Here is a 22,471-nt window from a genome sequence, read left to right on the forward strand (position 1 = left end):
TGTCATACAGAGTGAAGTAAGTCAGAAAAAGAAAAACAAATATTGTATATTAACACATATATGTTAAATCTAGAAAAATGGTACAGATGAACCGGTTTGCAAGGTAGAAATAGAGACACAGATGTAGAGACCTAACATATGGACACCAAGGGGGGAAAGTGGGAGGGGTGCAGGGGGGATGAGTTGGGAGATTGGGATTGACATGTATACACTAATATGTATAAGACAGATAACAAATAAGAAACTGCTGTATAAAAAATTTTAATTAAATTTAAAAATAAAAAGGAGTGGCAGCCTACTAGCCTCAGACCAAAAGCCCAATCCCATCTCTAAAAAAAAAAAAAAAAGTGTGTGCATCTAAGGATTAAAATTTTGGAATTTCAAATTTTCTATTATTTTGTACATCTAAAATATCAATGGGGCTTCCCTGGTGGCGCAGTGGTTGAGAGTCCGCCTGCCGATGCAGGAGACACGGGTTCGTGCCCCGGTCCGGGAAGATCCCACATGCCGCAGAGCGGCTGGGCCCGTGAGCCATGGCCGCTGAGCCTGCGCATCCGGAGCCTGTGCTCCGCAACGGGAGAGGCCACAACAGTGAGAGGTCCGCGTACCGCAAAAAAAATAAAATAAAATAAAAAAATAAATAAAATATCAATGAAACATTATAGAGTTTTAAAAATTACTAAGTGCCTATTTTGTGCTAGGCACTGGGTTATAAATGCTTTCACATATATTATATCATTTTATCCTTAAAGTATACTACATTAAGAGATACAATTATCTTCATACAAATATGTCCAAGGTCACACAGCTAGTAAAGTGACAGAATCAGGAATTGAAGCCAATTCTTTCTGACTCACGGAGCTCATAATTTAGCCAATTCACCACACGTCATAGGTGAGGGTCATTCTCCACAGCAGATGCTGAGAAAATGAAGTTTAGTAAAAATATGAACTGATACAGGAACAAAGCCTTCACTGTGAAGGGCTAAGAAAATAAAAGAGCTGAATCTGGGAGAGTACCTTCTGACCTTGCGTTCAGAGTTGTTTGTAAGCCATGCCAATTCCGAGGTTCTGTCACCGGGCTGCTAGATTCCATTTCAATTCAAGGATCTCTCTCCAATTTCATTTTTGCAATTATGGAGCCAAAGTAAATGAAAACCAAAAACACTCGGTTTCTGGGTAATCCTTGCCTTCCAAAAACAAGTCATTCTTTTCAGGAAAAAAAAACATAAGCACTCACCAAACTAACTATTTTTTTAAAGGAGCAATGCAGAGGGGGAAAATAGCATACCTTTTGCTTGGTGCTTGATTTCAGGCCAACTCGGGAGTGACTTTTGGACTAGAGGAAAAATGAGAAAGAAATTTATGAAGAACACAATATAATGGTAGAACTTATTCTCAAGTCATTTCTTCTAGAAGGTATAAGTTTTCACTTAATAGCCAAAAGAAAACGAATTAATTAATTTTTAAAAATTCTTTCCCCTAACCTTCCTTCACAGCCTCTGTAAATCTAAGAATAGAAGCAGAGCATAGACTCCAGTGTTGAGTTTTACATACTGAATGGAAGTCCTGGAGCTGAGACAGCAAAGATGCACCTACACTTTGTCAATGCCTGGCTCATATTTACCGACTCAGCATCTTTCTTAGAGGACACCAGCAGAAACTGAAAACTGCAACGCATGAGCAAATAACTTCCAGCTATAATAAGGCAAAGGGAATGGAGGGGAAATGAATAAAAGAAGAGGAAAGGAAGAAAGAAGAGTAGACCAAAAAAACTGCTCTATAAATTGGAAAAAGAGAAAATAGAGGCAGAATGAAGAAAAGGGCACATTTATGGCAAGATTTCCAAGTGCATTTCAATAAAGAAGATTTTAATCTCTGCTAATTTAAATGTATTTTCAGTAGGTGGAAACGAAGCTCTCAAAAACATTAGCTCTTATAGAGGGCTTTTTATTTTCCAACTTGTTCAAGATTATCTAATCTTATTTGGAATTAGGAAAGCTAAAACAAGCATTAATTAAGAATATTTTGGTATAGATACCGTTATGATTTTTCTCCCAATGAGAAAAAAGCAAAATCAAGCTTACTATGTTTAGCATTCAGATAGTGAATACATTTGGCATTTAGTGCACCATGAATCAAATTTAACTCTAAGCCAATTACTACACTGTACCTAGAAAAAAGCCTAGTCTGTAGTCCTCAAATTATTCGATCTCAGGATTACTTTACGCTCTTAAATATTACAGGGGTCCCCAAAGAGCTTTTGTTTATCTGGGTTATATCCATTGACAATCATTGTCCTAGCAACTGGAAATGAGAATTTTTTTAAATATGCATTTATTTATTCATTTTAAAATAGCAATAATAAACCCATTACATATTAAATAACATATTTTTATGTATATTCCTAAACAGAAAAAATTAGTGAGAAGATGGTATATTTTTCATGTTTTTGCAAATCTCTGACGTTTAGCTTAAATAGAAGACAGATCCTCATACGAGCTTCTGCATTTAATCTATTTTGATATGATATGTTTTTGGTTAAAGTAAATGAAAAGAATTCAGCCTCACTCAGTTATGTAGTTGGAAAAGGAAAAAGTATTTGTAATAATCTTTTCAAATAATTGTGAATATTCTTCTCTGATATGACCTCAAAACTTGACAATTGGTAGTTTCTTAAAGGTTAGTTACTATGTAGAATAAATCATACCAATGAACTTTTTATACTCTGTTACATAAAAACTGGTTGGTCTATCTTGCACTTTGAATAGATTTTTCACCCACACATGTTTGTAGCATCATGCATTGGATCATCTGGAAAACAGTGGTTCAGTGAGTTATGCTGATTTCCCAACTACTGACACATTTCATTACATAATATGGAAAAAACTCACGTTTGTTCATCATCAGCCTCACCAGAAAAATCTTCAACTCTTGGTAAACTATCAAGCTCACAGTAACAGATACAAGTTTTCCAAACTTCTAATTTTCTCTTGAAAGCTTTGCATTTTATTATGGGTAACAAATACTGTCAGTTGCTTTTCTTGAAGCGACAGGCTCACTTCACTCATTTCTGCGAACATGTCTGCCAGCTACATGAGTCTGAATAAGACTCTGGTTAGGAGTTCACCTCTCACTTGTCCTTTGAAGTTGAAATGGTGTTTCATGAAAACAAAGGCTAGTTTGGCTCACAATTCAATCAAGGTGCTTTTCTTCAAAACAGCCACTGAATGTTTATATGCAGTAGAAGCGTGTTACACATACTTCCCATTTTGTCACATAAACTACTAAAAAGATGATACGAAAATTTCAAAGACTGAAATTTAGTAAACCTAATTTTTCCTACTTCATCAAGGGCATTTTAAAGTGAAACTGCTATTTTATTTCCTGCAATACAAATGCACAGTGGTGAAATTATGACTACTAGTACAACTTGGTGCTACTGCCTTAATCCATGCTAAAGCATCAACAGTTTTAGCCACCATTGCACTTGCACAATCAGTGCAGATGTTACCTAGTGAAAAAAGCAAAGAACATCTTCTTAATATAAATTATGAAAAGAGTTTTGGCTTCTCAGATTTCCTTTGAGAACTGCTGCTCTTAGTCATTTAAAGCAGTTGAGCCAATAGTAATTAGACTATCAAAGTAATTAGACATTCAAAGAAATGGAGCTTAGGAGGAGCAAAGCCAATGAAAAGCAAGTTGTAATCGTCCCTACCTCCTTCCTGCTACCTTAGAAGACAGACCAAGAGACCAATCAGGAGTACACTTCCTTCTGTTATGGGATGAATTGTTTCCCCCCAAAATTAATATGTTGAATTCCTAACTCCCAATACCTTACAATGTGACCATATTCAGAGATAGGTCTTGTGAAGAGGTAAATAAGATACAGTGAGGTTCTAAGGATAGGTCTAATCCAATATGACTGTCGTCCTTATAAAATGAAGAGGAAAAACCAAGTGAAGACCAAGAAGACACCATCTGCAAGGCAAAGAAAGAGCTCTCACCAGAAACCAACTCTGCTGATACCTTGATCTTGGGCTTCTAGCCTCCAGAGCTGTGAGAGAATAAATTTCCATTGTTTAAGCCACCCAGTCTGTAACATTTTATTATGTAACCCTAGCAAACTGATATTACATAGACCCTGACAAATCTATCCCAAAGAAGTCAGGAATCCAAAAATGGGGGCTTCCCTGGTGGCGCAATGGTTAAGAATCCACCTGCCAATGCAGGGGACACTGGTTTGAGCCCTGGTCTGGGAAGATCCCACATGCCACGGAGCAACTAAGCCCGTGCGCCACAACTACTGAGCCTGTGCTCTAGAGCCTGCAAGCCACAACTACTGAGCCCACGCACCTAGAGCCTGTGCGCTGCAACAAGAGAAGCCACTGCAATGAGAAGCCCGCGCACTGCAACAAAGAGTAGCCCCCGCTCATCACAACTAGAGAAAGCCTGCGTGCAGCAACGAAGACCCAACACAGCCAAAAATAAATAAATAAATTTATTTTTAAAAAGAATCCAAAAATGGAAGTCCAGCAAAACCAAGTCATAATCAAAAGGGGCCATTATCATCACATTCATTGTCAACCACATACATCCTAAGGAAGAATGTCTGGATCAGTGGTTCTCAATCTTTAGAGTTCACAAAGATCATTTAGGGGGCTCTTAACCACGTAATTTGCTGAAACTCAATTCCAGAAATTCCAAGTAGGAGGTCTGGGGTGCCTCCCAGGAATCTGCATGCTAACAAGCATCTAAGGAAATTCAAATAGATACATGGTCCACTAAGGACAACTTGAGGACCACCTGCCTGAGAAGAATGGTGGTAACTTGGGATGAAAAGTAGGAAAATATGGAAACTGGCCCTCTCTCTCTCTTTCTCTTTGAAGAATACAAATAAATGAACCTCTTTTCCCTTTCTCTTTTAAATGCCTGGTGTTAAAATTCTTAATCTGATTTAACCAGTGGGTGGCACAGGATAATTGAAACAGGCTGAATGTTGGTAAAGTACTCAAACTACTCCAAAAGCAGATCTGCAATGGTTTTTTAACCTCTCCAGTTTAAAAACATAAGCACACAGATTCTGTGTTTATGTATATTTTTAGAAATTTAGTTGGGTTTCTATACCATATTAAATGTCATAAACATCTGTGAATATGGCCTTTAGACTCAACTCAAAGTCATAATAGTAAACATGACCTAAAAGACAAGACTTCCATTTATAAAAGGGATTAAAAACTGTGATGGTTAATTTTATGTCAACTTGACTGGGCTAAGGGATGCTCAGATATCTGGTAAAACATGATTTCTGGGTATATCTGTGAGGATGTTTCTGGAAGAGATTAACATTTGATTCAGCAGACTGAGAAAAGAGGTCCAGCCTCACCAGTATGGGTGGGCACCATCCAAACTGTTGGGGCCTCAAATGGGAGCAAAGGCTAAGGAAGAACAAATTCCCTATCTTCTTGAATTGGGAGGTCCATCTTTTCCTGCCTTTGAAGAAATATATATATATATATATATATATATATATATATATATATATATATATATATAGAGAGAGAGAGAGAGAGAGAGAGAGAGAGAGAGAAAAATATATACGTATATAGAAATATATACATATATAGAAATATATATATAGAAATATATTTCTACTGGTTCTGTTTGTCTGGAGGACGCTGATTAATACAAAAACCAATCCAGTTCCAGAGAAATAATATTTTCATTTGACATTAAATGAGTTTTTTGATCTCTTCTGGTAAATATTTTATCTAGAGAGAATGGAGGTTAGGCCTGGTAAAATACCACCTGCATTGTACATATCATGCTATACATTAAGTCCACATTTACAAAAGTGTGGCCTTCTAAAAATTTCTTTCATTAGTTAGGTGTTAAGGACTTAGAGTTTATTTCCACACAGAAGTAATTTTATAGGCTATAACACAAAGCCCTATTTAACCTCTGATATAAGCAAAATGCTCTGCAATTTCAATTAAAAAAATAGTATACTATCACAGTACTAACACCTATACAAAGCATAAAAATACTAAAAATCAATTAAGAAACCATTTTGCTTTTTCTATACATCTTGAAAAATAAAAAAGTATGTGTAATTTGAAGAAGATGGAGACTAAGGTAGAAACTCTGGAGTCCTGAAGTGGCCTTACTAGAAATTTCAGGACATGGTATTCACTGCTGATGAATGACGGCTCATGTCTGATGCTTCCCCTGCACCTCCCCTCCCAAGCAGATGGTTTTGCTTTTCTTGATTCAAGTGCAACCCAGCATTACTCTGCTCTGTAGCAGCTATGAATAGGGTCACTTAGGACTACTAAGGGGTGAAGAAAAGCAGGAAGACAAAGCAGTTGTTAAGCATCTCCCTGTGGCAGGGCACACTGTGCCCAGGCCAGCCCTCACTGGGGACTATTGCCCATTGTCCCCTGTGGTCCAACAGAGAATCAGGGGAGACAATCAAAAGGGGGAAAAAACTTGTTTTCCTCAAATAAATGAGTAAAATTTAAAAGAGAGGAAAGATGGGGAAGGAAGAAAAAGAAGAAACTAAAATAAAAATAATAAACATCAGCCGCTCACCTTTTCTGAGCACTTACAAGGTGTTCCCAGCACACCATCCAACTTACATCTTTTACATGACCCACATAACACGGCTAAGAGATAAATATAATTGTATTATTATCTCAGTTTTATAGAGGGGAAGACTGAGATATAGGAAGCAAAATAATTTGCCCAAACTCATACTGCTGTTAAGTGGCAGAACCAAGACTTGAACTAGTTGGTCTGATTCAAGCCCATGGTCTTAAAAACTACTACACTATTCATATGGGAATAACTGCCCAGGGAAGAATTTAGCAGAGTCTAGAGTAGTGAAAATCAGAGAACACCCAGAAACTGTGTTGCACAAACAATCGCTTCAGAAAGAAAGTTGTAGGGAAAAGGCAGTAGATCAGAAATGTACCCAAGCCAGACTTGAGCTGGCATCGGTGGCCAAGGACCCCAAGATGTTCTCTAGAGGCAGCAAATGGCGGAAGGGAAGGAGAACAGAGCGGCTTTGTGGTGAGGCAGGAAGGGGAAGGGTTATTAATTAACTGGCAACACACCTGCAACAAACATTCACAAATCAGGTGCACCTAATCTGGGGAATGCCTGCATGGTGTTTTATTGTAGTCTTCAAGACATTTAAATAAAAATAGCCTACCTCATAAGGCTAACCCTCCACCCCACATACACACAGTGTACATAAAAAGTGGCAGCAGCAGCTGAAGGAAACTTATAAAAGAAATAACTTATAAAACTTATAACTCATAACTTATAAAAGAAATCCTTGATTTTCTTCTATAGTCAAATTATACCAAGCTGTCCTCGAATTCTGACCTGAACTCTTGTCAAGTCAGTGTTAATTAAAACAGTGGGTTCTGTAAAGTTACTCCAAGGTTGAAAACAGCAAGAGATGAATGTACTTCTGTTTTCCAGACTTATTTATGAAAATGAGCATTCTGACATCTAAGTCTGCAGTCGTGACTGAGTACATAGCAAGCAGGACTTGAATGGAAACCAAAAGGGAATGTAAGTGACTTCTCCCAGCAAATACCACCCCTTCTCCTCACGAGCGATCCTGCCCACATCGGAAAAGGCACCCCAGTATATGATTTCTCTGCTACTTTTAGCAGAATTAGGACATGTTTCAGTTTTCCCTACCAATAGTAAGAATTCAATTTAAACCCCTGGATGAAACTGACAAGGGAGCACTCTTTTTTTTTTTTTAACATCTTTATTGGAGTACAATTGCTTCACAATGGTGTGTTAGTTTCTGCTTTGCAACAAAGTGAATCAGTTATACATATACATATGTTCCCATATCTCTTCCCTCTTGCATCTCCCTCCCTCCCACCCTCCCTAACCCACCCCTCTAGGTGGTCACAAAGCACCGAGCTGATCTCCCTGTACCATGCGGCGGCTTCCCACTAGCAGCTATCCACCCTAGGTTTGGTAGTGTATATATGTCCATGCCACTCTCTCACTTTGTCCCAGCTTACCCTTCCCCCTGCCCATATCCTCAAGTCCATGCTCTAGTAGGTCTGTGTTTTATTCCCGTCCTACCCCTAGGCTCCTCATGACATTTTTTTTTTCTTAGATTCCATATATATGTGTTAGCATACGGTATTTGTCTTTCACCTTCTGACTTACTTCACTCTGTATGACAGACTCCAGGTCTATCCACCTCATTACAAATAACTCAGTTTCATTTCTTTTTATGGCTGAGTAATATTCCATTGTATATAGCGTCCATCAACAGATGAATGGATAAAGAAGATGTGGCACATATATACAAGGGAGCACTCTTAAATATGGTCTCTGGTCTGAGTTCCCTTAATTGGAGCTGCAGGATAATTTAATGGGCTCACTCTCAAATGGGGTGATTAGCAACCCAATAAGTCATGTGAGTCCTAGCCGGCTCTCTTAGCAGGCGGTATTCAGAAGTGTCACCCCATGTTCAGAGGCTGGAACAAGGAACACCTCTGAATTGATGTGACATTAAAAATCCTTCCACTTCACATCCTTGTCTGTGCTTGCCTTCCAGAACACAAAAGAAGAAATGGCTGAAACAGAAAGGTTCCAGAAACAAGAGCGTCTGCCACTTAATGATTTGCCAGGTGATAACAGTGCAGTCAAGACTGCACAGTATTGAAAGAAGATACTCCCCTGCCCTGTGGATTGTTTCTTAATCAGATCCTCTTTGGAAGAATCATAAAGACAGTTGAATTCAAAAGGTCTATGATGTTCTGAACTGCAATTATTCATAATGTAGGGCCCCGCCTCCTTAACTGAGGGAGAGGGAAAGTATGTCACTCTCCAACAGAATTTTAAGGAGTCCTTCCTTTCCGGTATAAATGACTGGGACAAAATTCCTCTCTGGTCACTGAGCTGCTGTCAGGTCCTTCTAGATTCCCTTTCTCTGATTGTATTCTCTTCTTACACCTTGGGTCACTGGACCCAACCCCATCTGAAGGGAGATGACTGGATGGTCTAATCTGGGAGCAGTGGTGAGTCACCATCGTTGCTGCTGAACATCTGTCTGCCCTTCTCTCTGGTAACAGTGCCACATGGCTGTATCAGTCAGGCTCCCGGCAAGAAACAGAGGGCACTCTAGCGAGAGTTTAATGGAGGGATGTTGCATGGAGGTTTAGACAGGATCGAGGGAAACCAGTAAGGGATGGTGGGGACGCACCCCAAGCTAACATCAGTGGTCAGTAATTATCACCGCTGGCCGAAGGGAGAGCTGTAGCCTAGGAGAGAGCACTATGGAGAACGCTGCAGCTTCTACACCGCAACCCAGCTGGAAAAGAGGCAGAGAAGTCTACCCCTCACCCTCCCAGCACCTGCCGCCACAGCCCATGGGCCAAACGCGGGTGGAAGCCAGAGCACGAGGGGCTTAAGAGTCTGTAGAAGTCAGACTCCCAGTGCAACGAGACATCTCCAGCACCAGCACTTCAGCCTTTCTTTAGGACTCGCCACCTTCCCCTGCCTTTTCCCTTTGTAAGGAATAAGTATTTTGTGGTGAGACTATGAATAGGTCTGTTTTTCATAGTTCTTCACCAACATTCAATCTGTGTCAGTTTGAACTCATGGTTCCCTGTTTTATTCAGTGGGTTTTAACCTCTTAGTGTCGTCATTTATTTTTGAAGCTCAAATTGTCCCAGATGTGGCGTGTGGAGCCCTTCAAACTGTTCCTGAGTCCTTCGGACATGCCCCTCTCACTCTCTGAGTGCTTCCCTACTTGCATGAACAAAATGTTGCAGGTTCATCTTTTGCCTTCCCTGCCCAACCCTTCAATCAGCCATTTCTCCAAGAATCCCTGGCTCCTGTCAGTGGAGAATGGTATTTAGAAACCCTAGGATATTTATATTTAAAAAGCAATATCTACTGCAGAGATACACATTTACATTTATATTGATCTCTTACTCTACATCTCTATCCATCCATCCATCCATCCACAACCAGAAAATCACGAATTCACACCAATACCTCCAGTTCCAATCCAGTATCACAGGGTTGATTTTATTTTTCTCCCTTTCCATATTTGCACCACGTTTCTCTCACAGCGGGCATCCAGGCCCTCCTCGCCCCGCCTGGGCTCGGACCCTCTCCGGGAGCTGCCTGCCCACACAGGGAGAGCCTTGTCACTCTTCTCAGGCGCTGACACCTCACTCTGGGCCACCTTTGTCCACAGACACCCTCCTCATCCCACCTGGGCTCCAACACTCCATGCCAGGCCATCCTCTGCTCTGGATCCCCTCCTCCTCCTGTCTGATCTCCAGTACCTGCACTGGATGGACACCTCCTCACCTCACTCAGGCTTTGACACAATACACTGAGCAGCCGTCCTACTGGATGCTCTTGTTATCCCCCCCTGCACAGGACAGCCTCCCCCTGGGATGCCCTCCTCACCCCCATTGGGTCCAACATCCTGCTCTGTGCCACCTCGGCTTTCCACCCCTGCCCGCAGCAGACTCTTAGCTTGCTCAGCCTCACTTAATGGCTTTTAAGTGGAATGGTTCAGAAAGGGAAAGGAAAAAGACTGGAAGAAGAAAAGAAATGGAAAGAGGAAGAACAGGAGGGTTGATTTTATAGAATATAAACCTAGGGCATTAGTGGCCATGGTACCCTCATCACAAAGAACTGCCTAAGAGGGCTTCCCTGGTGGCGCAGTGGTTGAGAGTCCGCCTGCCGATGTAGGGGACACGAGTTCGTGTCCCGGTCCGGGAGGATCCCACATGCCGCGGAGCGGCTGGGCCCGTGAGTCATGGCCGCTGAGCCTGCGCGTCCGGAGCCTGTGCTCTGCAATGGGAGAGGCCACAACAGTGAGAGGCCCGCGTAAAGAACTGCCTAAGAAAAACACTTGAACACCTGGGTCCAGCCATTCCTGAAGCCAGGTATACAACCAGGTGTTCACTATGTAAAGCAATAAATTAAATTATGTGCTCAAGCTAGTTTCAGCTGGGATTTATGGCACCAGGAATTGGCAAAATCTTAATAAATAGCATCACCTTTGTTTTTAATCTAATTTTTATCTTGTGGTATAATTCTAATAACTGACTGGGGCTCTGCAATATATCTAAGTCCTTATTAGGTATCATAATTCATATAACTGAATTTTCCCTTTAATAACTTGACAATACACCCACCATATTGTGAGCAGGATTATATCACTGTCTTTCTACACTTTGAGCAGAATCCAGCCCCTAGCATGTACTCCATAAATATTTGTTGACTCTGGCATGAGGTCACACCTTATTCTTTATAGGCCCCACTAAGAACTGAAGTCATGTCCCTCAATCTGAGCCTCGTATCTGGAACCCTATGCCCTTAGAATGCTGACAGACATCCTGAAGAAAACTGCCTGCTTGTACGCTTAAAAGGTCACATATTATTCTGATAATCATGGTGAAAACTAACACTGTTGTGTTCTTCTAAGTGCCACGGGCTTTACATATAGTATCTCATTTAATTCTCACAACAAATCCTATAGTATGGGTACTATTATTGTCAGTCCCATTTGAAAAAGAAAACCAAAGCTCAGAGAGGTTACCTGATTTGCCCAAAGGCACCCATCTAGTCAGTGTCTGTGCCAGGATTTGAACTCAGGCGGCCTGTCTTCAAAGCTGCCTTCCTTTTTTCCTTTTACATCATCTCTGATTTGTTTCCAATTTGTAAATATGGTAAAATACACCTAAAATTACCATAGTACCCATTTTCAAGTGTACGGTTCAGTAATATTAAGTGCATTCACATTGTTGTGCAACTGAGCTCCTGAACTTTTTCATCTTGTGAAACTGAAACTCTACACCTGTTAAATAATGCCTCCTTCCCCAGTTCCCCCAGCCCCTGGAAACCACTACTAGTCTACTTTCTCTATCTATGAATTTGACTAATCTAGGAACCTCATATAAGTGGAATAATACATACAGTGTTTTTTGTGTGTGTGACTGGTTTATTTCACTTAGCATAATATCCTCAAAGTTCATCCACATTGTAGCATATGTCAGGACCGCTTTCCTTTTTAAGGCTGAATAATATTCCATTGCATGTATATACCACGTTTTGCCCATTCATCTGTTGATGGACATTTGTGTTGCTTCTAAAAGCTGCCCTTCCTAACCACTGCATGCAATCAACTCCCATATGCCCCGCTGCCTGCTCTCTACATTCACACTGTCCCCCCCCCGGGATTGCCCCAGCTTGGGTGCCGTGGTCTGCCTACCTGCCTGTTCTTTCTTCCCACTGTCAGCTGGTGCCTCTTACTGGCGCTCTCCTAGCACCTGTCTACCCAGGGTGGAGCGGGGAGGAGGGCTTTAGTTCTAAGGTCCAGTTTCTCCGTCTGCCCTGGTGGCTGTGGTTCACCCTCTATGCCAGGCCTATCAGGAACCACAAAGGACAGGGTTTCTAAGGAGTGGTACTCCCCAGCACACAAATTACTTGGGAGATGAATCCTTCCTATCTCTTTTGAACGTCCCTCTCAGGCACGCCATTGACTGAAGCCGAGAAGCTCCTACTACTATTAATAACGCTACAGACAAGAGGGAAAGGAGGAGCCATGTTCAAAAATAAAACAATGATGAACGCAGCACACGAACAAGGCCAAGACAAATGACTATAATGTATTCTGGATTCATACGCTTCCAAGGTTAATTAATGTGCCGAAGTCTAATATTGAGCATTCCCTGAAAACACAATGCCACAAGGAAAATACTAATAAAGACCAGTTACTTTCACATGTTAAACTCCAAAGCAAGGGTTATGTCTGTCTTCTCTCTAGCTCTCTGAAAGCACAAGGTAAGCACTTATTCATGAAATTTTAAAAAAATCCAGACGAAGGAATGCGTTTCTCGGCTCGCCCCGCTCTATTAGTTATTTTAGCAAGAAGAGGGGACATGAGCGTTTTACTAACCACAACAAAAAGAAGAGGATTAAGATTAAAGAGTATTTAGAAATTCACCTCATCCACCAATCCACTCCCTCCCCTTCCTACATCCTTGAAAGAGCTTCATATTTTTATCTTTTGATTCCAAGATCTCATCCTCCTCTGCCTTCTTCCCGTAGAATATGAAGACTAGCACAGCCCCGAAGGGTCAGAAGTGATGCCTGATGGCCCCATGAGGTCTTTTCGCCTCCTCCCTCCAGGGTTCAAAAGGAGTCAAAACAGGCACCCAGAGAACTCTCACAGTTCATCACACTGAAGGGCGTACACACTCGCTCAGACATCCACGTGTCCCCACTTTCTACAAGTAGTTACTGAACCACTTTGTTCAAGGTGCTCTTAGGGACACGGTGCCGGATAGGCAGGACAATTACTGTCGATCTTTACGTGCTACAGGGTCATCATTAAGCCTTTCTAAACCCGAAACACATAAAATACACCCCCCCTCTAAAGTTCGATAAATCTTCAGGTTATTTTCTTCATGCTAGACTGTGGTCTGATTTTTTTACATTTACTTTTTTTTTTCTTTTTGTGCTTTCTATTTGGTACTTATTTTACTAGATAGTTTATTTATTTATTTTTTTTTTTGTGGTATGCGGGCCTCTCACTGCTGTGGCCTCTCCCGTTGCGGAGCACAGGCTCCGGACGCGCAGGCCTAGCGGCCATGGCTCACCGGCTTAGTTGCTCCGCGGCATGTGGGATCTTCCCGGACCAGGGCACGAACCCGTGACCCCTGCATCGGCAGGCGGATTCTCAACCACTGCGCCACCAGGGAAGCCCTAGATAGTTTAAATTAACCCCCCAAACTGCTAAATAGTCATCTCAAAAATATTTTTAAGAAAAAATCTGCCCTTTGCCACTGTTTTATGTTATCTCTTGACTCATATAACTAAATTTTCATGGGAAAGGGACATGGATTTTTGAAATACTTCCCAATACCTTTTCTTTGATAATCTGCTTCCTTCCCTTGCTGTCCCTAGGAAAGGGGAGAAAGGAAAAAGTATATTAAGGTTTTTTTGCAGTATAGTATGAAACATACATACAACAAAAGACTGATATATTTTCAATCTGTGGATGAGTACAAAAATATTTTAACTACTATAACTCTTTGTGCTTTAAGATCTAATAGGGATAGCCTTTCAAAAATAGAAATTCTTTTGTAAATTCTGGCTATTCTTTCAGATAAACTCTTCTCTCCAACCCAATCAGATTTTAATTGCTATTGTATTATGTCTATAAGTCACTGCAAATTGGAAAAATCTCTACATGATCTAGTCTTCCCATCTGGGAGATATTTAGTTTTAATGAACATGGACAATTATGCTTCTGAAAGTCACCCTTCATTTCCAGAACCCCTGACCATGGCCAGCCTGAAATGCCTCCGTGGGAATCACACTCAGCTGAATCCAGTAGCAAAATCACAAAGCCTCACCATGGAAAAGTCCCTTGAGTCCTCTCAATCACTGGCCAACATTTATTCAGGCACGTCCTAAAGTTAGGAGCTGAAGATACAGTTCCTGCCCTCGAGAGTCTTATAACTTAGTTAAGTGGGTATGTAATAGTCTCAGAATGAAAATTAGGCATAAAAGAGAGTTTATATTAAATATCAAATACACAGGACCTATAGGAAGTGATAAAGTTATAAAGAGGGCGTTGGTTAGAAAATGCAAGTGTGAATAGGACTTGAGGTGACCTGGAATGGCAGGGTCCTATTCAGACAGGTGAAGATAAGAGCCGAGCACAACGTCAGACGTATAGGTAGTCAATAACTCCTAGATAAACAAGGAGACAGGCCTGCCAGGCAGGGGTAGCACCACGGACAAGGGCACGGCAGCGAGAAATAAATGCACGTGGTGTCCCTGGAGAATAATGAGTTGACCAATTTCTCCATAATGTTGTGAAGAACAGATGGAAGAGGTAGGCAAAGTAGGGCAGTTTCAACCCGGTAAGGGCTCATGGGATAATCTCACCTAAATTTTCTATTAGGCTCACAACTACTGGATTTGTTGTTATGGTTCAATTCAATTCCACAATCATGTACTGAGCACCGACACATCCCAGACATTGTGCGCTCAGAATGTGAAAATGAGTAAGACATTCTCTCTGAACTCAAGGATCTACTAGTCGAAGAGTCAAACATATAAGCAAATGACTTCCAATCAGTGTGGCAGGTATCATACAGAGATATGCAACCTCCTAGAAAGACAGCACAAAGGGAAAAGGTACGGGAAGGCCTCTGGGAGGCGGTGGTGCTTCGGCTGAGTTTGGTTGATGAGCAGGCAGTGGTAAGCACTGGAAGGAGCAGGGGAATCCCAGAAAGGGATAGAGAAAAGGTGTGAGAACATGAGTCTGGGACTGCCCACAGGTAAGTGTGTCTGAAAGGCAGAGCTCGAGGAGCAGAAAGTGGGCCCACAGGACCAGAGAAATAGGTAGGCGTTTATTATCCAAAGGAATCTGGGCTTCATCCCATAAGCAGTGGGAAGCCACTGAAGAATTTTATACAGAAGGAATAACACAGACAGATTTGTTTTGGAAAGAAAACTCTGGCAGTATTAAAGAGGACTAGTGAGTTAGGAGAGTTAATAGGATTGTACCCTTGTTGCTTTTTTATTGCTAGCATCAGTAGGAATGTGGGTTTCACCCTATAGCAAGTACCCCCAACTCAATTCTTTCTCCAGCTCTGGCATGAAACAGGTAGGCACTTGGACACATCACTTCTCCTCTGTGGCCCTCAGTTTCCTCGTTGCAAAATGGGGACGCTGTAGGAAATGATCCCTAAGCTCCAGATGGTGACAATTCTTCAGACCCTCTCAATTATCCTCAAAGAAAAGCTGAATAGGTAGAAGGGAGGCGGGGTTTCAGTCAATAGTCTTTACCTTGATTTCCATGGAAGGTAAACTAATTTAAATGAGCCAGCTATCAAAAATTTTTAATAGTTTTTAATCTTTATTGATATTCTTTGTTTGGTGAGACTTCATGTTTGTTTGTTTTTCTCACGCTGTGCATCTTGTGTGTGGGATCTTAGTTCCCCAACCAGAGATCGAACCTGGGTCCTTAGCAGCAGAAGCGTAGAGTACTAACCACTGGACTGCCAGAGAAAAATCCATGCTATCAAATTTATTGAACATTTTCTTTTTATGTTTTATCTAAGTTATACAGAGGCTTAAAATTCCCAGAAAATTCTTTTTATGTACTACGCATATTTGCATGGACTTTAAATTAAACTGCATTTATGAAAACCCCGTGAGCTCTTTGGATTAAATAGTATATTTCAGTCCTAAGAATTATACCCGTGCACAGAGTGCACCCAGAGGAATGTTCACTCTCAGATAGCTTATGCAACCTCCCAGTCCTAGCCCAGCCCAGTTTCATTAAAATCTCTATTAGTGTAACTCAGTGGTGATTAAATCTTCTTCCTACTTTTTCAAGAAGAAAAAAATGCAGCTAACTCTTGATAGCTTGTGTCAACTAGGGACATGGGTCCCAGGGATAAATTAAATCCATAAATAATCCAGAACCTTCATTTAAGCCAAGAACTTCAATCTCCTTCCTCAACAAACCTTTTCTAAGAGCTGCTAACAAAGTATTCAAACTGACTTAAATGAGACTCCTTTGTGCAGGCTCAGCTCCAGGCAAAACTGGGCCGTGACTACCTGCTACCCTCTACCCCCAGAGTCCCCACTGCCTCTTTGCTCTATGTCTCACTCATAATAAACTTCCTAAATGCCAAATTGCAGAGTCTTCACCTTATCTGATCATTCTGCAGCTTCTGACAGACACTGCTGACTACTCCTACTTTCCTGAATCTCTTCCCACGGCCTCTACCTCTACGCTCCCCTGGTTCTCTCCTACTTTGTCAATATGCTATTTGTGATATCTTTAATGTCAGTGTCTCCTCCACACCACCCCCAGTTCATTTTTTCTTTGCATGTTCTTCCTGGAAGATATCATCCACACCCGTGTGTTTAAATATGATGTCATATAAATGTAGCTCTCTTCTGAGCTCTTTTTGACACATATTAGATGTTTAGTAAACACGTATTGTCAGTTTAATAAGCACCTATTGCTGCACCATGACCAGTAGTTGGATTCCACCCCAGTTTTCCAGCCCATATCTTAGTAGTACTCCTGTTCCCTGTACTTCACACATCAGACAGAGCTGTTGTCTAACAAGCTGTGACTTACAGATCTATGCTTTGCTAATAACTTCATCCCCTTCTCAACTCCAACTCATCTTTCAAAACCCACTTGCAGCGTCAGGTCTTCTGTGAAGTCTTATCCTGCTCTCTCTTTCTACTCCTGCACAGTTATTAACCTTCACCACCGGACTCTGAAAACACACTTTAGTTATACCAATCTGTAATACCACTGAGCACACTAAAAAATAGTTGATGGTATACTGGACCATCCCCTTAATCCATACTGCAAACTCCTTGAAAGTAGCGACCATATTCTATTCAATTTTGTATCTCAAGTGACTAGCACAGTGCCTATCACACAGGGATCATAACCACTCTATCTAGGTAAAGTAAAACTGAACTAAAAGGGTGGGTTAAAAGGGTGGGTACTTATGGGTCCTGTTGGGCAGGTTTTAGGTTGAGGGCTTGGAATGGATGCTTAGGCCAGAGTAAGGGAGCTGGTAAGTTGAAAAGAGGGCATTATGAATTGAGACATGGTACTGGAGATGTAGATCTTTCCTGCCCATGCATATTCCTTTCTAGGGGAGTGTGAACAACTCACACCTGCTGCCTCCATGACCATGTTTGCATTACATGGCCTCACACCTTACCTCAGGCACAGATGATTGGTCCAAGGACGGACAAGTAACCCAATGGGAAGCCAACAAATAGGCTAGAAAGCAGCCTATAGCCTGGCTCAGATAATTGGAACTAAAGCTTAAGAGTTACAGTATAAAAGGATCCTAGAAAGTGTTGGCTGTGATGACTTTTTAAAAACCCAAGTTATAAGTAAGCAGAGTAAACAAGACAGCAGAGAATAGAACATATGACAGAGAATAGCTGGGGCCCCAAGAGACAGAGAGAGAGAGAGACAGACAAGAGAAAGAGAGAAACTGAGCTTTTTCTAAATGGCTTCCCAGTTCCTCTTTCTCTGAGATCTAGTTCCTTCCTTGGTTGCCCATTACATAACCTCCTTTTTCTTGGCCTTTCATGAATAGATCTCTGTCCCTTACAACAGTCAATATAAAATAAAGAAGGCTGCAGGGAAGGAATTATAAAGATGCTGAAGACAAACTTTATCAGTTTAATAATTTGCCTATAGCTAAATCTGTATATAAGAAAATAAAATTGGACCCCTATCTTATACCACACACAAAAATTAACTCAGAATGGATCAAAGATTTGAACATAAGACCTGAAACCATATAAATCCTAGAAGAAAGTAAGCTCCTTGACATCAGCCTTGGTGATGATTTTTTGGATTTGACACCAAAAGCAAAGGCAACAAAAACAAAAATAAACAACTGGTACTATGTCAAACTAAAAAGCTTCTGCACAGCAAAAGAAACCACCAACAAAATGAAAAGGCAACCTACTGGCTGGATGAAAATATTTGCAAATCATCCAAAATATATTAGGATCTCATACAACTCAGTAGCAAAAAACCCATATAATCCAATTAAAAATGGGCAATAGACATTTTTCCAAAGAAGACATACAAATGGCCAATGGGTACATGAAAAGGTGCTCAATATCACTAATCACCAGGGAGATGCAAATCAAAACCACAATGAATTATCACCTCACACCTGTTAAAATGGATACCATCAAAAAGGTAAGAGAAAATAACTGCTGGCAAGGATGTGGGGAAAAGGGAACCCTTGTACACCATTGGTGGGAATGTAAATTGCTGTAGCCACTGTGGAAAACAGTATGGAGGTCCCTCAAAAACTAAAAAGAGAACTACCATATGATCCAGTAATTCCACTCCTAGATATATATCTGAAGAAAGCAAAAAAAAAAAAAAAAAACTAACTCAAAAAGATACACACACAACCAAGTTCGTTGCAGCATTACTTACAATAGCCAAGATATGGAAGCAAGCTAAATGTCCACCAATAAGTGAGTGGATAAAGAAGGTGTGGTGGTGTGTGTGTGTGTGTGTGTGTGTGTGTGTGTGTGTGTGTGTAATATTACATTATATATATAATGTAATATTATTCGACCATAAAAAAGAAGGAAATCTTGCCATTTGCGACAACATAGATGGATCTTGAAGGTATTATGCTAAGTGAAAAACGTCAAACAGAGAAGGACAAATACTGTGTGATCCCACTTATATGTGGAATCTTAAAAAGACAAGAACAAAAAAAGAAAATGAGCTCAGGGGTACAAAGAACAGATGGGTGATTGCCAGAGGCAGGGGTAGGAGAGGATGATATGGGTGAAGGGGGTTAAAAAGTATAAACCTCCAGTTACAAAATTAATACATTGTGGAGATGTAATGTACACCATGGTGACTAGAGTTAATAATATGTATTGTATATTTGAAAGTTTCTGAGAGAGCAAATCTGAAAAATTTTCTTCACAAGAAAAAAGAAAGAAAATGAAAGCAAATTATCCTTCTCCTTTTCCTGAGCCTCACTTCATAGCCCCAGTTCTCAGAACCCATAACTCAAGCTGCTAATCTTAGAGCCATGGATAAATTACATCTTTGAAATAAATAGGATTTTATGAGGTGCCTGAAAAAGGAGCTATGGTTTTTAACATTTCTGTGGGACAGTGAACTCCAAGATGATTCACTCCACAAATATTTACTGGTTACCTACTGTGTGCGAGACACTAAGCAAGGAACTTGTTCAAGAGGAATAGACTTTGCTCTTGTGGAATTTACATACTGGTTGGGATGTGAGAAATACATAAGCAAGCAGACAAAAAAAAATTACAAACATGTTATGTGCTATAAATGAAACAACAAGAAACTGAGAAAGAGAGTAAAAGAGAAAACTATAAGGCAATGTCTCTCTGAAGAGCTGACACTTGAGCCAAGACCTACAGGATGGAAAGCAGCGAGCCACGTGTATACTGGGTGTGTGATGTGGGGATGCAGCAGAGCCCTAGGGCAGAGAGCCCACGATGTGTTCAAGATACTTGACAGGGTTGGCTGAAGACTAGAAAGTGAGTGGTTGAGGAGAAGAGCCATATCATGTAAGAGTTTGTAGCCCCTTAAAAGGAATTTGGATTTTAGTCCAAGTACAATGAGAAGCTATTAATGAATTATAGCCAGGGGAATAAAATGGGCTGATAAATATCTTTGGAAAATCATTCCTCTCTGTGGGTGGATAATTGATGGGAGCAGCCAAGAGAGAAGAAGGGAGGCCAGTTAGTACACTAATGTAATAGTACAGGTGAACAAAAAGCATGTCTTAGACTAAGAAAATGGCAATGTCCATGGATCAAGTTTATGGAGTCAAAACATTTCAGAATCAGCAGGACTTGTTTACAGATTGTATTTGAGGTGTATCAGAAACAGTTACATGAACAGCTGGGTGGATGTGTGTGGAAACGGAAAACTGGAGATAAGGGGATAGATTTGGAGGAGAAAATAGAGTTCCATTTAGGATATGCTGCTTTTGAGATGTTTGTGAGGCATCTCAGGGGAGAAGTCAAACAGGCAGATTACCTTTTGAACATAATATGTGGTAAATCAATGACTGCTGCCTTAATGTTTAGTTATTTCACTTGTTTTTTTAAATGGTTAAGGCTATTTCAGTTTTTTTTTTTCATGTCTTCTCTTGTGACAATAAACAAAGGGGTTTCAAAAGTATAGGGACTGGGGCTTCCCTGGTGGCGCAGTGGTTGAGAGTCCGCCTGCCGATGCAGGGGACACGGGTTCGTGCCCCGGTCCGGGAGGATCCCACATGCCGCGGAGCGGCTGGGCCCGTGAGTCATGGCCGCTGAGCCTGACCGTCCGGAGCCTGTGCTCTGCGACTGGAGAGGCCACACCGCAAAAAAAAGAAAAAAAGAAAAGAAAAGTATAGGGACTTATTCCATTTCTCCTTCAAATATATATTATCATGGTCTAAGTAGGAATAACGGTAATAAAAAGAAATAAGGTCATGGATAGCCTCTGTATTATTTATGTGACTAATTATCAGTCTCTGTATTATTTATAAATGACTAAAATGTAGGAAATACAAAGTTCCAACCACAACACTGAACTCGTCTGTAGAGAATCCTATGTAGAAATTTCATAAATATAGATTATAGATAGGTAGGGCACCATTATTTTTCTACTCCATAGGCTGTCAGTACTGAGTGCTGACTTGAAATTATAAAAACAGATGATAGATCTATGACTATCTTAGGGGCAGTCTCCTTACCCAAGAAGGGGATCCTTAATGTACTGTTACTGAAAGCTGATTTCCCATTCCTGACTATAATAGTTTGTGGAATCTACCACAAAAAACACCACCAAGACAAAGAAAGGTACTCAGCAACAGCATTACACAAAACCAGCACAAGTATGCTTGATAAGCTATGTGAATATAATTTTTGTAAATCAAATCTGGTTTTCCTTTGGACGCACATTTTGCCTTAAGAGAAACTTATCTTTGTTTATAACTGATCTCCAGTTGATAATAGCTCCTAAAACTTCACATTTAGGTTCCTTTTCTCCTTAGTCACTTTGAATTAATTAATGCTATATAAATGTATACTTGAATGCCCAAGGAATAACTCTGTGTAAAAAAAAATCCTACAGTAAATCTTTTCTTTAAAGCACAGGATCCTTTGAAATGTAAATACTTATCTTCTAAGTTTCCTGTTTAATTAGTTGGAGAATTTAATGTGAGTACTAAATAATAAAACCTATGTTTTCTTAAAAGGATAGACGACAATATGCTGTGGCCAGTACTTCCATGCTCTCAGTACTGTGGCTTCTTCTTCCAACACTCAAGATGCTGGAAAGAAATACACACGAAGTCTAGATTCTGAAAGTATCCAATAGAAGCATCTCGTGTTCTTCACAAGGGGTTCTTTCACTACATCAGAGTAGTCGCCACAAATTTCACAAGAAGGGCTCAGAGACACCAAAAGTAGAATGAACTCCTGGTGTTCTGAAGTATATCCATTCCTCTGCTACCTACACTATAATAAAACTTCAATTTGGATTTCTCCAATCATAAACCTCAGTATCAGACTTCCACTCCCACCTATACGGCAATTTCTTAGGACTGATGTATGTCCACCACTTCCTACAAATTCTGCTTGTTGGTCTATTCCAATGGTATAAAAGATGATTTTACTTTTTCTGGATTCAAACACTTTGATTTGGCTTTGGGGTCACAGCTGTCCTTCATCCAACCCCATTTAGACATCAGTTCTGTAAAGGACTCCCAGAGGAATTTTAGCCACTAAACATAAATTCCCCAGTTATTTACCTAAAACCTCCCTTTTTCCAGGAAGCCCCCTTGGTACTTCTATGACACCACTGCAGACATGCTATGAGTTTAGGGATC

The 22,471-nt window shown here is 40.7% G+C and overlaps 1 protein-coding gene across 4 annotated transcripts in view; it reads right to left on the reverse strand.

The window, feature by feature from the left end:
* Positions 1 to 22,471, reverse strand: part of RASGEF1B (RasGEF domain family member 1B) — a 570,403-nt gene that overhangs the window by 454,879 nt on the left and 93,053 nt on the right. For all 4 annotated transcript variants that reach the window (XM_067035910.1, XM_067035911.1, XM_067035912.1 and 1 more), the window contains exon 2: positions 1,291 to 1,338. In XM_067035910.1, the coding sequence (XP_066892011.1) occupies positions 1,291 to 1,338 (48 nt within the window). The remainder of the gene's footprint in view (positions 1 to 1,290; positions 1,339 to 22,471) is intronic.

This window comes from Kogia breviceps, chromosome 6 (genome assembly GCF_026419965.1).
Source record: "Kogia breviceps isolate mKogBre1 chromosome 6, mKogBre1 haplotype 1, whole genome shotgun sequence".
Classification (NCBI taxonomy): Eukaryota; Metazoa; Chordata; class Mammalia; order Artiodactyla; family Physeteridae; genus Kogia; species Kogia breviceps.